The 17,500-nt window shown below is 35.4% G+C and overlaps 1 protein-coding gene across 3 annotated transcripts in view; it reads right to left on the reverse strand.

Annotated features, from left to right (window-relative positions):
- The window catches only part of LOC115218898 (leucine-rich repeat-containing protein 74B-like), a 75,316-nt gene that overhangs the window by 12,142 nt on the left and 45,674 nt on the right, over positions 1–17,500 (reverse strand). For all 3 annotated transcript variants that reach the window (XM_029788940.2, XM_036503456.1, XM_036503457.1), the window contains 5 exons: positions 13,738–13,828; positions 9,991–10,040; positions 8,545–8,712; positions 5,048–5,163; positions 873–951 (listed from right to left, as the gene is read on the reverse strand). In XM_029788940.2, the coding sequence (XP_029644800.2) occupies positions 873–951; positions 5,048–5,163; positions 8,545–8,712; positions 9,991–10,040; positions 13,738–13,828 (504 nt within the window). The remainder of the gene's footprint in view (positions 1–872; positions 952–5,047; positions 5,164–8,544; positions 8,713–9,990; positions 10,041–13,737; positions 13,829–17,500) is intronic.

A 17,500-nucleotide genomic window follows, 5' to 3' on the forward strand; every position in this document is an offset into this window, starting at 1 on the left:
TTTGCAGTAATAAACGAAACCAAGTATTATTTTGCAGTTGGCTCTAATAGATTCCCTGCTAGTGTCTTGAAGGAATGCAAAACCAACTACTATTTAACCTCTATAAAAAATATTCTTTAGACATAAAAACAGGTGAGTCCGCTATATGAAAAAGTTTGAACAAATATTAATACGGAGAGAACGATAACACTGCAATATGCGTGATGATAGTCACTATTCACAGATGCATTGAAACAGCTGTAAAGACGGGTCATATGTAAAATAATGTAACAGTTCATGTAAATATAATTCCTACACTCACAACTGGAGAGCTGTACCAAATCAGACTGGAACCGGGTACAGTTCTCCGGCTTACTAGCTCTAGTCAAACCGTCCAACCCATGCTAGCATGGAAAACAGAATTAAATGATTGTGATGATGAACTTGGCAGCTCATGTTAAAGGACAGGTCGAAAATTTTCCATTCAAAATTTTGTATGGTTTTAATAAATTTTCATGATTTTATAGGTTAGGAATGTTCAGGGTCTTGTTCTATATTTATGCATATGTATATTTGTTTCCTTATTTGCGTGGGTTTGATTTTCACAAACGCAAGTTTTTGAGGCTCAAGTCATGTTAATTTTTAACACAAATCGACTTAATATTGAAACCTTGCATTACTATAACACTTATTGAAGTGAAGTTTTGATGTTTTATTTAATATAGACATACAAAAATGGAGAGATAGATAGAAATAGAGAGAGAAAAAGAGAATGAGAGAAAGATAGAGAGAGAGAACGAGAGGGAGAGAGAGAGAGAGAACGAGAGGGAGAGAGAGAACGAGAGGGAGAGAGAGGAGGAGACTGAGAGTGCATGAGAAAGTGAGAGACTAACCTTTAGAACTTTAAGACTGCTATTGCTACCTATTCCGAATGCGATCAACACGGAAGATTCAGCGTTAATTCGACAATTGCTGAAAGAAGTAGAAATGCTGGAGATATAGTGAGTAGTGAGTGTGTGCATGTGTGTGTTTGCGTGTATGTGAAAGAGAGAAGGAAAGGGGAATGATATGAAAGGAAAGGGCTGATATGAACATACACATATGCACACGCACCCTGAAAACGAACCAACATTTGCTCTTTGGACATGTGTTCAAGCGCGTAGCCAAGTGGTTAGAATATTGCACTCACGATATTGCAGTCGTGGTTTATATTTCCAGATCGAGCTGTGCTTGAGCTTTTGAGCAAAACACTTTATTTCATGTTGCTCCAGTTCACTCAGCTGTAACTGTATACCCCCTCAGCAGATGGTGTCTCGTACAGGGGACATGTTGTGATCTCCCTCTCAGCAGATGGTGTCTCGTTCAGGAGGCATGTTGTGATCTCGGTCACTTATACGTCATGGAAACCGAGTTAGTGGTCCTATGAGTCCTCAGACTCGGGACAGTACTTATATATGATAAGGCATGGAAATGAATATCCCACCCATCATTTCTTTTGATAAAGCAGTTCATGCAGATATTAGGTTATGGATTTTCTCGACTACATTAAGGAAGAAAACTGTAATTAATGTTGTAAAATTAGCGTGATACATTAAACTACCATATAAATACACACACACACACACACACACATATTACATGCAGTTAAATCTATGTCCGGTCATAGAGTGACGAATGGTTTCGCATCCATAAAGGGGTTAGTCCCATGGACGGCTCGTATACATATATATATATATATATATATATATATATATATATATATATATATATATATTTCAACAATTGAGGGTAAAATTAATTAATTATTAATCAATTTCACCAAGTATTCAGTATGTAAAGGGACCATTATAGGCGAATTCAAAATATTACATTATATATAAGGGCTTAGTAAAATAAATTACTTTGCCACATACTGAACTCATTAGAAATAGCAGCTAAAGAAATTTCTTCAGCTATTTCTAATACTTAAAGAAGATCTCTCTCAGATAGTGTTTGCCTAAACTAACTCACAAAAGTATGGGGGAAAAAACATTAAAAAATCAAGTGCAAAGGTTATTTGAGAACGTACGTTTCTAGATTAGTCAATTCGACATTTCTTTCTTCAGCTCAGAATTCCTTGAATCGGATTTGGGAACACTGAAAGTCGGGAGCATACCTTTCGGCTTCTAATCACCTCTAGAATTCTGCTCGAACTAAAAGTGCTATCAAATTCGAATATGCAAGCGAAGAATTTCTGCTCTCCCCTTTCCACCAGCGTGGGTTAAAATTGACAAACACCATGTATTAACGCAGAATTAGCAGAGAGAGATGAATTATAATTTCAACAATTGAGGGTAAAATTAATTAATTATTAATCAATTTCACCAAGTATTCAGTATGTAAAGGGACCATTATAGGCGATTCAAAATATTACATTATATATAAGGCTTAGTAAAATAAATTACTTTGCCACATACTGAACTCATTAGAAATAGCAGCTAAAGAAATTCTTCAGCTATTTCTAATACTTAAAGAAGATCTCTCTCAGATAGTGTTTGCCTAAACTAACTCACAAAAGTATGGGGGAAAAAACATTAAAAAATCAAGTGCAAAGGTTATTTGAGAACGTACGTTTCTAGATTAGTCAATTCGACATTTCTTTCTTCAGCTCAGAATTCCTTGAATCGGATTTGGAACACTGAAAGTCGGGAGCATACCCTTTCGGCTTCTAATCACCTCTAGAATTCTGCTCGAACTAAAAGTGCTATCAAATTCGAATATGCAAGCGAAGAATTTCTGCTCTCCCCTTTCCACCAGCGTGGGTTAAAATTGACAAACACCATGTATTAACGCAGAATTTAGCAGAGAGAGTTGAATTAATTTTACCCTCAATTGTTGAAATTATAATTCATCTCTCTCTGCTAAATTCTGCGTTAATACATGGTGTTTGTCAATTTTAACCACGCTGGTGGAAAGGGGAGAGCAGAAATTCTTCGCTTGCATATTCGAATTTGATAGCACTTTTAGTTCTCAAATAACCTTTGCACTTGATTTTTTAATGTTTTTTCCCCCATACTTTTGTGAGTTAGTTTAGGCAAACACTATCTGAGAGAGATCTTCTTTAAGTATTAGAAATAGCTGAAGAAATTTCTTTAGCTGCTATTTCTAATGAGTTCAGTATGTGGCAAAGTAATTTATTTTACTAAGCCCTTATATATAATATATATATATATATATATATATATATATATATATATTATATATATATATCTATATATCTATCTATCTATATATGTATATATATATATATATATATATATATATATATATATATATATCTATATATATATATATATATATATATATATATATATATATATATAGAGAGAGAGAGAGAGAGAGAGAGATGTCCTTGCATAGCAAGTGACCTGATCTGAAATCGTGTGCTGGAACGAAAACAATTGCAGCGTGGCTTCTAAACACCTTTCCCTTAGCCACTACACACATTTTTTCTCTCCTTGTTTATCTCCTTGTTTTTTTCTGTGTCCCTTTCTGCAGAAGAGCGTAGGCTCGAAACGTAAAAGACTTTTTCTATTCCTGAGCGTTATACTAATACATCTGTTTGCTTTGTACACCACCTGTCTTCGTCTTTTGTTTTTTTTTGCAGACTCTCCCTATATATATATATAATATATTAGCTAGCTGTATGCATTTATTTTTCATTATGGTTATATCTTAGATGCAGAGGTACGCAGAGATTCATCATCCAACAATTCCTGTATGAATACAGCTGAGAAGCAGAGAATACAAATGACGGAAAGTATTGTATAAAACTCGGTGCCATCCGAATCTATGCCCAAAAGGAATCAAAGAAGCCTAGCATTTTGGGTTTTAAGGTAAGTGCCAAATAGTGCAAAAGGTTCACGAGACGATATGATTTATTAATTTGGCAGAGAACGAGGATTGCACAAAAGCTGATTACTTATCTAGATAAGAAAATTATGTGATTTTAATGAACTTTTGAGTTTAAAGTTTGTAAGACTTATGTAATTTTATTTTCTATTATATTCGGTTGGTGCATAATTATTGCGGCTTTTTTTCAATAAATTTTATTCAACAAAAGCAATAAGAACATTTAACAAAAACATCTTTAAGTGATTATTCCGGAGCATATTCACCATCTACTTCAATTTCTGCTTGGCGTTTTGTTTAAATTTTTTGAATAAAATTTATTGAAAAAAAAAAAAAAGCCGCAATAATTATGCACCAACCTTAATAGTTTTGTATGCAGAAATAAAGCTTACATATTAATTTTCATTCATCGTATTTATCATTCTAATTTTAATAAAAATACCTAATTTGTAATTAAGCTCTGTTATATGCAGTCACAGTGATATGTGGGACTTCGACAAATGTAGTTGTCCAAGTGTGACGGATACAAATAAAACAGCAAAAATTAACATTCATAAAAGCCTGCTACGTCATATTCTTAATAGGACGAGTGATTTAATGTGAGTGATTTAACGCATCATGTTTGGATTATTATAGATACTGCAGTTCAATGTTTTTTTCCTTTACTCATTTAAAACAGTGGTTCACAACCGGGGTCCATATAACCCTTGGGAGTCCGTATAAGATTTCTGGCGGGGGGGGGGGTCCACACTAGCAAAAAAGTAAATTAGAAATCTACAGCAGTACTTTGAAGGTGTATGAAAAGTTTTCATTTAATTGTATGTATTGCAAGAAACAGTTAGGTTTCTTTCTCTAAAGTCTTACATAGTTCAACCCATGCAAGTAAACGTATGAATAACCGAAGATGAATTTTGAAAGAAGCATCTATAAAATTAGTTTTTAAACACCGAATGGCTGTGGTGGTCCATAAGAGAAAATAGTAATTAAAGTGATCCATAGATAAAAATGGCCGAGAACCACTGATTTAAAAGATCACTTGGGGTTCTGCTACTAGTACGGTGAACCTTGAATTTCAGCTCCTCAAATATATTACGTGTACTGGTCGCATCCCAAGTTTTAGTCAAAAATATTCGATTTTTACGTGAGTATATACATTGTATATAACAACAGAGATTACCTGATGTCTAAATGTTCTAATGTGGAATTAGATTTCAGTGCTTCACCGATTGTTTTAGCCGCATTTTTGTCAATACCATTCCAAGAGACGTCAAAGTATGTCAGAGTATCATTATTCTGTAATGAAAGTATAGCTTATTCAATTAAGAATATTTTTTAACAATGTTATTATTATAGAAACGGAAAAGTGCTGGACATTCTGTTGTATTTTGTTTCATTCGCTTACGTTATGAGTTCAAATAAAGTCGTGTTTAACTTTGGGATTCATCCGGTCAAACACAAGGTTAGCAATTTTGAGGATAGGAGTAAATTAATTATATTCACTCCAATATTGAACTCAGAACGTAATCGTCTGCCATTACGTTCTGAGTTCAAATTCCGCCGAGGTCGACTTTCCTTTCATCCTTTCGGGGTCGATAAATAAAGTACCAGTTACGCACTGGGGTCGATGTAATCGACTTAATCCCTTTGTCTGTCCTTGTTTGTCCCCTCTATGTTTATCCCCTTGTGGGCAATAAAGAAATAAATATTTTATTCTATCAAGCTCAGAGAGATAAAAAGCCAAGTTGATCTTGACGCAATTTGAGCTTAGAAAGTAAAAAACCGGAAGAAATACCATTAAGCATTTTATCCGACGCACTAACAATTCTACCAACTCGCTCTCTTACTCCTGTCAGCCATATTGACATTAGTATTTAGGGAATAATAGCGTTAATTAAGTCTTCTCTATCTTTACTCCCAAATTTGTGACCTTGTGAAAATTTTATAAATCGTTATTATTAGAGTGGAAATGATTGATACATTGAAAACCTTGAAATTACAAATAGAATGCAATGTAAATTATTGATTTCAAATTTTGGTACAAGGCCAGCAGTTTCGGAGGACGGGATAAGTCGATTAGTTCAACTGGTACTTATTTTATTGACCCCGAAAGGATGGAAGGCAAAGTGGACCTGGGCAGCAGTCGAGCTTAGAACGTGAAGACGGACGAAATGCTGCTAAACATTTGGCCCGGCACAATAAAGATTCTGCCAGCTCGCAGCCTTAAATGCAATATTAATTACACCATATAACAATGAAAAAAACAAAACAAAAAAGAAACAAAAAACAAAAACAAACAGAAATGAAAATAAACTTTTCCAGGGGTATTTTGTGTGTAGATCCCGAATATAACATTTGTTTCTTTCTGTGACTCTCCAGTTTCTCGTAAATTACCATCTTACTTATGTTAAATACACTGATGCTTCCGTAGGAATTGAATGCAAACAGTATTGGGCCGAAACTGAAAACTCTAAAACTTATCAACGGATTTTGATATAACTTTAATGGAGTGTCCCTAAGGTATTTTTCAACCTAACGTATGAAGATTATAAAATTACACTCAATATTTTTATAGTTATATGGGTCCAAATCCGTGGTAAATCTGATAAGAAACTACACCTCATTAGCCAACCTGAACTCAATAATCTAGTTCGTGATCTTACACTTACTAAGCAACAGAATTAAGTCCTAACCTCACGTCTGCAACAATGGAACCTATTGGATAAAGATGCTCGAAGTACAGTATTTAGGAAGCGTTTTGCAGATCTACAGCAATCCTTCACTTTGGAAAACAACTTGACTTATTGTAATGATATCAGAGACCTGTTCAATGCCCTGTTCAATGAGTGGAGGTTATTCATAGATGCATCTCTTTACAACACAAAAGCGGTTCTGTTGCACATTGGGAACACCATGCCTCCAGTTTCAATCGCTCAATCAGTCATTTTAAGAAAGACATGAAAACTTCGTTTTTATTCTAGACCGCATAAGTTACTAGGAGCATGAGCGGCTAATTTGTGCGAACTTGAAAGTAGTAGCCCTACTTAATGGGATACAAACTGGATACACCAAGTTTATGTGCTTCCTTTGAAAGTGGGACAGTAGGGCCAGATCAGAACATTATGTACGCTCAGAATGGCCTTCTCGGAAAACTATGATGTCTGGATGCCATAATGTAAATCATGAGCCACTAGTTAAGAAAGAGAAAATCATTTTACCACCACTGCATATAAAACTAGGCCTAATGAAGTAATTTACCAAAGCACTGTAACATAACAAGCTATGTTTCCAGTACCTCAAGGCGATCTTCCCTAAAATAAGTGAAGCCAAGATTAAAGAGCACATATTCGTAGGCCCTCAGATTCGTCAACTTATAGCTGATAAGGACTTCGAGGCGAAAATGGATGAAACTGAGCTAGCGGCCCAGTATGCATTCAAAGATGTGTGCAAAGGGCTTCTGGAAAAGCAAGAAGTGGCCCAGCAAGAGAGTATAGTGGAGAGCCTAATCAAGTGCTACCAAGATCTCAGGTGCAATATGTCACTTAAGATACATTTTCTTCATTCTCATCTGTCCTTCTTCTCAGGGAATGCAGGCGATGTGAGTGATGAACATGGAGAGAGGTTCCATCAAGATATAGCGCCACCAAAAGATGCGACTTTGTCTTGAGGTGCAAAGACATTCATACATGAAGAACAGCAGCATTCTCAGCAGACAAGTGTTTACATTAAAAAAATTATAAATTGTTTCTGCTTTTGTAGCTGTACTATATTATCTCTACAAAATAATTGATCAGTAACATAGCTCTAACAGGAACGGATATTTAACTAATGTCCAACATTATAAGTTTTCCTATTTCAGCTGGATTTTTTCCAACGAAATGTGATGAATATATTTCATAAAGCAATTTTACGAATTGGTAGTTTCTCGCTGAAAACATCGAACTGAAGTAGGACATTTTTCACACGTTGTATATTAATAGACTAGTCCATTCTGCTACTGTTAGATCGCTAAGAAATCCTATGGAGATGAAATAGTTAAATTAGAATAAGATAAATAGTTCATAGTATATAATTTGAGATGGAATGAGAGGCACTTTGTAACTCTGTAGTGTAACTGGTAAAAGCGGTTGCCCAGTAAGTGGTTAGAGTTTCGTTATTGGACTTATTGATTTTATCGGTCTTAAATTGCTGCTCTTAAGTCAATTATCACCTTTAAAACTACTTATGTATTGCTTGGATGAGCATGTCTCTCGTATTGTTTACACATACTGTCAATTAATGATCCTGTCCTCTCTTTCGTTATACTCTAATATATTGCTTGGATATAGCGTTTATCCGTTGTCTTGTCTGCTTATCTTAGTTTTGGAGTGAAACATAAGTTTTTCTCTTTCTCCTTTTTAACAAATATTACAACAAACACACGTGAAATGACCTTACACGAACTGGGGATAGAAAATTGATCGTAGTTTTAACTCACCAAGAGCTTATCTATTGCCCTACGTTACTAACCAAACAATTCTAATGACATTAATTACTAATGTGTAGACATTACGACTCGAATTGATCGAACGTTGGTTGATGGTTCAAATCCTGTCGCCAGTATTGTTGTGGGTCCATAGCCAAGACTCTTAAATCTCCATCCAGAGCATTTATATCTCTTACAAAAGTTATACTTACTTTTAAACCAGTTCCTATTGCTTCCAAGCCATTTGATCTAATATTATTCCAACTCATATTGAGATGTTTGAGAGAACTGCTCTCAGGAAGTGCCGGTCCAATTATTTTTCCAGATTTGTTTTCCAAATTGTTGTGGCTAATGTCCAAATATTCTAACTTTCTGGCATTCTGTAAAAAGACCAAAAATTGTTCCTAAATTTCACCATAGGCATATTGATTTAATATCGTGTGTTTCTAACTTATTCAGTTTTAAATATTTACTTTGGAATTGCTTATTAACCATTTATACATGATATCAGGTGGTTTATGTCAAGGTACCTTTAACTTGTCTCCACCATTTAACTATTTTATTGTGGAAATCAGATATATCCACTCAAAATTTCCTAACCCTTAACTGTGGGAAGCAGATTTATATACCGATATTTTTTTTCGTGAGAAATGCCATGTTTGAAACTATTTTTCGTTGAGATATGTCAAGTTTATTGAGTTAAAGTAACTTGCAAAAAATAGCGATTCTATTTTTTGATATGTAACTTCAGTTATCATACACTATATATGCTTATTGTGGAGGCGCATGGCTTAATGGTTTGGATGTTGAGATTGTAGTTTCGATACCTGAACCGGACGATGTGTTTTGGTGTTGAGCAAAACACTTAATTTCACACTGGTCAGTTCACTCAGCTGGTAAAAAATGAGTTATCCGGCAACGGACCGGCGTTCTGTCCAGAGAAAAATATATAGACCAGAGAAACCGGAAAGCCCACCCGATGCTCCTTACGGAGTAATGTGGACTAACCATACATATCTATTATTCGCAATATAACTATTATACATATCTTTCTAAGCTAGTAATCTTCCTGTACAACCTGTTTTTGATATTGTATTTATAAAGTTCTTGTTTCTTTTCTTTCCTTTGCTTGCTTGGACTTCTACGCTTGATACTCCTCTGCACGTCTTTTCAACAATAAGTACTTTCTTAGAGTGGAGCGCCCCTGAAGTGGATAATATATTTATATTTATATATATATAAATTAATGGAAATAGAACTTTACTCCGCCCAGAAAATTTATCAGCTCAACTATAAACTCAGCTTGTTTAATTGTTTTCAGAAAGGTAACCTCCGACTAAGTGACTTGCCTTTCACGCGCTACCTCAAGCATCGGCCTTCAATGGTATCCTAACGACACAGTCAGTTTATAAGCTTTAACTTTAAGGCCACCAGAAACACTTTATGGACGGTAATACATCTTCTAAGAGATCTCAACCTGGTAAAATCTGCGTTTTTTTTTGTGGTTTCGATTTAAAAGCTTTTATGGGACATAGTATAGGAGCACAATAGTACATTGGGAACAAGATACGAACATATAACAAATGACCCTAATATTTATAATCACTATGATATAAATTGTCATTTATATTAATAAATTAAAGCAGGGAACCACTTACTGATATCAATAAAGCCAGAGAAGACGCTGAAGAATCATTTAAATCGTTACCTAGAGAGCAAAAACAAATAACTTGAATTAGCTGTCTAGTGGAATAGAAATAAATACCCTTTTTTGCAGCATATAAGTCAACATAGTTATATAGTGTAAATATGTAGTATAAAAATTCAAACACCGTCACTATCTTTCCAATCCTGTTGTATTGTATATGGAACTTTTGGTCCTCCAAAATCATCTTGGTATATAAGGCGACCAACCTCTTTAGGCTGTAAATTTTGGTTTGAAAAATTCGACTTGTATGCTGGAAAATATGATTGTTTTAGCTGATAAACTTTCGCGATTAGATATTGATCAAAGCTATTTATAAATTTGAACAGAATTTTGCTTTCTGAAAGCGATTACCTACATAAAGCCAATAAGTAAAATAACAACTTAGAATAGGATTCATTGCTGTGACATTTAATATTCCGTCACTAGAAATATATCTATTTCTTTTCTTGTAATGCACTGAACCACGTGCTAATATTTTCATACATAAAATACTTTCATACACTCTTCTAACTCATTCATTTTAACAAACTACCAACCCATAACATTTCAGACTTAACGTGAAGACTACAATACGTTAAAATGTAAGCTCTTAATAATGTACATGAAATTTGATCTACAAATCGATTTCGTAAAGTCAATCGCTTCATTTATTGTGTAAATGACATTCTAAAAGGTATGCACATCATGACACTATCATATTTATGTTTCCATTAAAATATATAACCTTTCTGCTAATTTAAAAGGAAACTAATATTTTGAAGGTAGTAAACACACACTCAATTTTCTATTCCAAGTATACATACTATGTGTACATTCGTTCTGAAAATTATTGCTTCATAAAAGTTGCGAGCGCGATACTTGACAAGGTAAGGTACCTTTCTATTGACAAACTTTATTCTAATAGTTCAGCCTGTGACCATCAATGCAACATTAAGATATACGACTGCTGTACTTGTATATCATAAACAACAGCAACAACAGGGGGTGGGGGGTGGCGACCCCTGTTGTACTCTTTCGCTCCAACTTTCTCTCACTCTTTCTTCTTGTTTCTTGTCCCCGACTTCCTACGCAGCCGCTGAGCCTGGATGCGCATTCATCCAACCATCGATGCTCTCGGTGTCGGGGGTTGACCTGCTTTTTCTTCTGCATGAATAGCAAAGGACCACGTTTCGGACTTCTCCCAAACGCTCAACAAACAAACAAACAAACAGCAACAATAACAACAAAAAGAGCATTCTGATTTCAAATGAATTTCGAGCTTAAGAGATTTGAGCAAGTACGACCTTCTTAATTTATATCGCTAATGTCGTTAAGTAAAACATAATTTTACAAGGATAATTGATATTGATTAAATTTAGTTGATTACAATCTACGACTGTTTCAGTTTCCAGCTGAAGTAGCTATTTTATTAATAGAAGGGACATAGCACAACTATGAAATCAATAACATTAAGATCACACACACATGCACGCGAACACATAAATGCATAAGAGAAAATGGATTGAGCAACGCGCTTTACTGCAAAATACTACAATTGTTCTATCACGACGAAGCAATTATAGTATTACGCAATGGAGCGTGTTGCTCGATCCATTTTTCTCTAATTCGTATTTTTGAATATACTCTGCAGGTATTTCACAGATTTCCAGACGTATATTCAGTGATATGATCCGTCACACTGTATAATAGCATTTAATAGCCAATACCTGTAAACGCGCTTTCTATAGCATACTACAAGGTTTATACCCAAAGTGAATTCACGCACACACACACAAACACACACAGACACACACACACACGCACGCACACACACACACACACACACACACACACACACACACACACACACACACACACACACACACACACACACAACTATCGCCTACGCATGCGTCTTCCTTTCTGAACATGGGACTCCTACCTGTAACTTTGTTCTCCGTTATATACGTATCTCTCTCTTTGTTCAAGGTCTAACGTCCAGTAAGCTATCTTTTTAGCAGAAATCCTGAGATTATGCACAATCGTCTCTGGTATCTTGTAATTTTCACCACAATTGGATAACTTTCATGATTTAATATTCCGTGTCACTTTGAAGCGGCGAGCTGGCAGAATCATTTAGAACATCGAGCAAGATGCTTAGCGGCATTTCGTCGGTCTCTGCGTTCTGAGTTCAAATTCCACCGGGGTTGACTTTGCCTTTCATCCTTTCGGGGTCAATAAAATAAGTATCAGTTGAACAATGTAATCGAATCGGCCCCTCTCCAAAAGATTACCGGCTTGTGCTAAAATTTGAAACTAATATTCCGTATCACTTCGTCCTGTGTTTAGTTTGACTCAGCAAACAACTTTTACATTAAGGCCGACAGAGTTAAATATTTGTTGTAGCTAACTTTTCGTATACTTGTTTTCCTATCTCGTCGTCCCATACATTTGTAGCATCCTGTCCGGACGACACCGTTCATTGGAAGTATTTAAGAAGCTACTGGAACTTTGAAGTGAGCAATCCTGAAGGGTAAATCTTATCGAAATTGCCTTATCTTCAGCTAACAACTGATGAGGAAAGCCCGATATTCATATCCATATAAACGCACAGAATAAGATAAAATGTTTTGTTCCATGATTTGGTTACCTGTACACACACACACATGCGCGCGTACACGCCCGCAGAAACACACACACGCGGGTACGCGCACCCTCATGTATATATGAACCTCTGTGTGTGTATCTGTGTATGTGTGTTTGTGTGTATTTGCCTGTATATATGTATATGTGTGTGTGAGTGTGTGTGAAATGTATATAGTCGATAGTACTAACAATCAACCTGTATTATAGTATTTTTTTATAACTTTGGCTTTAAAAAATATCTAAAACATTTATATACATTAGACAATTCTGTTGTGTCTGGAGAGAATCATTTTCTTTTTTGTGCCTTATAATATAACACACTCACCGGTAAAATTTCCACTTTTTTCTTATTTTTATTTTCTTAAAATTTCTTTTCCTAAAATTTCCTAAAATTTTCCTAAAATTTTAGGAAAATAAAAATAAGAAAAAGTGGAAATTTTACCGGTGTGTGTTTTATATTATAAGACACAAAAAGAAAATGACCCTCCCCAGACACAACAAAATATGCTTCAACACACGAACTCATATAAAGAATCTTGCAAACCAAATCCAAAAACAAAACATTAGACAATGTTTCATGAATAGTATAGTACTGTAATCTACACACAACAAGCACACATACACACATACTTTGAATGTTATACTCAGAGCTAATACAACTGTGAAATACACTGATGCTAAATTAAATTTCAGAGCTCTGAATTTAATATTTCGAGCATTATTTTTCAATATTTACTGTATTTTTCTCACTTAATGAGTAATTAAATAATTATGCTAAGTATGAAAATATTTTATGGCATAGTTTGTTTGATTTCAAGAGAAGTGACATGTTGTTCACAAGGGAATCACACAGACACACACACACACACACACGCACACACACACACACACACACAACACACACACACACACACACAACACACACACACACATACACACACACACACCACACACACACACGCGCACGCACAGATATACATACTTGTACAATTTGTATTTACACAAAATTGTACATTGAACCAAATTAAAATTAGAATCCTCTGCCGAATAGAAGTGAAAGAAAAATTCTTACTTGATAAATTTAGATGTGTTAGTGTGTCGTTTCGGATCACAGCATTGCATAAATCCGGCACACATGTAGTTAGTTTATTTGAAGATAGTACCTAATAGCAAAAAACAGATACCACAATAACAACAGAAATAATAATAATAATAATAATAAATAATAATAATATAATAATAATAATAATAATAATAATAATAATAACAATAACAATAACAATAATAATAATAATAATAATAATAATAACAATAACAATAACAATAATAATAATAATAATAATAATAATAATAATAATAATAATGATGATAATAATAATAATAATGTGGGCAAATGGCGTAGTGGTTACTAATCCCAAGACTCCGAGTTCAATTCCAGGCTGTGACCTGAATAATAATAATAATACTAATAATAATAATGTGGTATATAAGATGGGCTACAGAAAATATTCTGCTCAATACCACAGATTTGCTTGTCAGTTGTTTGACCTTAACTAGTTGAGCATGTACCTTAGTGGCTGACGATATGTGCATCTCTGATCACGAGCAGAAGTAGTGGGGGAGCATCATAGCCATGTGGGTTTGAATAATTCACCTCTGGAAACATGGGTGGTTCTTTCAACATCCTTAGACAACCTTATTCAGGGACCTTTTGAGCGAGATGGGCTGAAGAAAATTCTAACTGGGACCCACCTGCAAGGTCATGTGCTGTTTATCTTGATATGAGATCACCATGTCGCGCACATATGGTTGTGATGCATGTGCCTGGTGTACCCTTATCAGACGGGTAGTCATGATGGGTATATTGGGCTTCGTATATTTTACCCCAGTGTCACTTTGATGGCATGAACTGCTCTCTCACTCAATAATAATAATAATAATAATAATAATAATAATAATAATAATAATAATAATAATAATAATAATAATGATTAGTACTTTTTTCGCAAATAATTTTATAAACGATAAGTTATACGTTTTTAGTTTTGGAATTTTTCATTTATTTTTTATTTCATAAATATTTTCGGAATGATATCTATAATATTTATTTGAGTAATAATGGAGTAATTTATTTATTTATTTATACGTTTATTGATTGAAAAAATATGGATTTCTAATTGCTATAGTTGTTGATTATAATTTAGATACGTACTTTTATATAATTTTATAATTTTATTATTTTATAATTATTTTATGTGAACTAAAATCTAAAAATATTAAGTGTGATTGTTTTGTAAAATAGTTTGGTAATCAAATATTAGAGTATAGCTAAGTTAAAGATATTCTATAGTTTATTAATGTTTTTTATTAAAGCTAAATTAAATCTTCACAGATAAATACATTTTTCTATCTATTTACTCAATTTTTTTACCTTAAATATTTAACATGATAAATGTATTGTAGGCAACAGGTACTAATGTTTTAAGTTTCAAATTTGGTTAATGGAGTTTCTTCTATAAGAACAATCACATGGTAAAATTTATTAATTATTAAATTAATAATTCTTACCCTATATCTGTATATAATATCTGCTGAATCATACATTTATTTTATTTTATTTTTTATTTTATCTAGTTTCAGCTCACGATCAGCGGCCATGCTGGGGCACCGCCATTTGGTGTTGCTACATGATTTTACTTCACGAAAGCTTTTTGGCAACTGCCATTTGGTGCATGAGAGAGTTCGATGCAGCTGCCCTCATCTGCACCCTCCGCCGTGAAGTTGGTTCATCTGGGATACCTGACAGGAAGAGATCCTGTTTTATTTTAAAGACATCTGCATCCACCCCATGCAGGTCCCTCAGGTTCTTCGGGAGGATATTGAAGAGCTGTGGGCCTCTGAAGCCCAGGCTATCACAGTATCTTGTCCTACATCTTGATGGCAAATTTGGAGTCCTTGGCACCACGCAGTGGCGCCCAGTTCTGGCATTTGTGTAACTCTCGATGCCAAAGTTTGGAACAAGTCCTTCTAGGATCTTCCAGATGTATATTATGGCATATCTTTCTCGCCTACGCTCTAAGGAATAGAGTCTTAATCTCTTGAGTCTTTCCCAGTAGCTTATATGCTGCATAGAGGCTATCTTCTTCGTGTAGCTTCGTTGGATCGCCTCAAGTTCTGTGATCAACTTGACACTGGATGGTGACCATAGCTGAGAGCAATAGTCAAAGTGGCTTAGGACAAGTGTCCTCCAGAGGACCATCATGGTTTCCTGGTCTCTTGTTCTAAAGGTTCTAAGAATCCATCCGGCCAGCCGCCTACATTTCATTGCCAATTTAGCAACATGTACACGAAAGGTTGCGTCATCACTCATGTAAATACCCAGGTCTCGCACTGATTGTGCCTCTGGGATTGCAATCCCTCCAGGTCCAGTGTATTCATTGGGTATTGCATTTAGTTTTGCATGCTGATAGCATAAAGCTTGAAACGTTTCAGCATTGAACTGCATGCTATTCTTTTCAGCCCACTTGTATATTTTGTCCAGCTCACATTGCAGGTGCTTAGTGTCTTCAGGGTTCTGTATTGCCTGTGAAACTTTTGTATCATCTGCATAACTTGTGATCGTGGCTCTCTGAGTAGCTGAGGGCATGTCTGAGAGGGCCATTACGAACAGTAGTGGTTCCAAAACAGTGCCCTGCGGAACACCGCTCCCTACTTCTGACTTCTATCCTTCAGAAAGTCATGAAGCCATTCTCCCAATTTTCCAACTATGCCAAGATCACGCAGTTTGTGACATATCATTCCATGATCGACTTTATCAAAGGCCTTTGCAAAGTCGAGATATATCACTTCCACATTTGAGTGTTTGAGCAGTCGTTTCAGCACCCAGTCATAGTGTTGTAGGAGCTGAGTTAAGCAGCTTCTTCCTGGTCGGAAAACATGTTGGGTGTCAGGCAGCAAGTCATTTTCTTCAAGGAAGGTGATTAGTTTCCTTCTGACTATTCGTTCCATGACCTTGCTGATGTGTGAGGTCAGAGAGATAGGTCTGTAGTTCTTGGCCTCCGCTCTGCTACCTCCTTTATGAATAGGGCATATTTTACCTTCCTTCAGTTTTCTTGGAAGTTTGCCAGTTGCAAGGAAGCTCTGAAAGAGGAACTGCAGTGGTCTTGCTAGGACTCTCTTACATACTTTTAGAAGGATTGCTGGGAATCCATCGGGGCCAGTAGCTGAGTTTGTTTTCATTTCATCTATAGCCTTTATTACATCGTCTTCCTTTATATTGATGTAATCAATCATCGCTGCCTCTGATTTTATATCTGCAGTGGTAAAGAAGTCAGTTGGATTGCTGACTTGAAAATGCCCAAGGGGTGGAGTGAAAATACTCTTGAATTGCTCATTTAGTATTTCACTTACCCTCATTGGATTTCCTGTGAGTGTGCCATCCTTTTCAAGGAGTGGCCATATCCTACAGTGCACCGTAGCTGTTTCTTTGGCATACCTGTAGAAAGCTCTGGGGTTAGATTTTATGTTGTCTATAGCCCAGGCTTCTTTGTCTGCTCTTTCTTTTTCATGGGAGAGTTGCAGACATTTTTCAATTTCCAACAGTTTTATTTTCAGGCGGGACTTTTCACTACTTTCAATTTGTTTGTTTAGGCGATTTGAAACTTTTGTACGCCGTCTCATTAGAATTTTCCTCTCTCTGGGGATTTTGTTCTTGTGTACAGTGGCCTTTCTCTCTGGGACACGTTTGTAGCATATGGCTTGCATTACAGACATGAAATGTTGAAGTTTCATGTCAATGTCTGGCGAGGATAGACATTCAGGCCAGTTTTATCTGC

Source organism: Octopus sinensis, linkage group LG1 (assembly GCF_006345805.1).
Source record: "Octopus sinensis linkage group LG1, ASM634580v1, whole genome shotgun sequence".
NCBI classification, from domain to species: domain Eukaryota; kingdom Metazoa; phylum Mollusca; class Cephalopoda; order Octopoda; family Octopodidae; genus Octopus; species Octopus sinensis.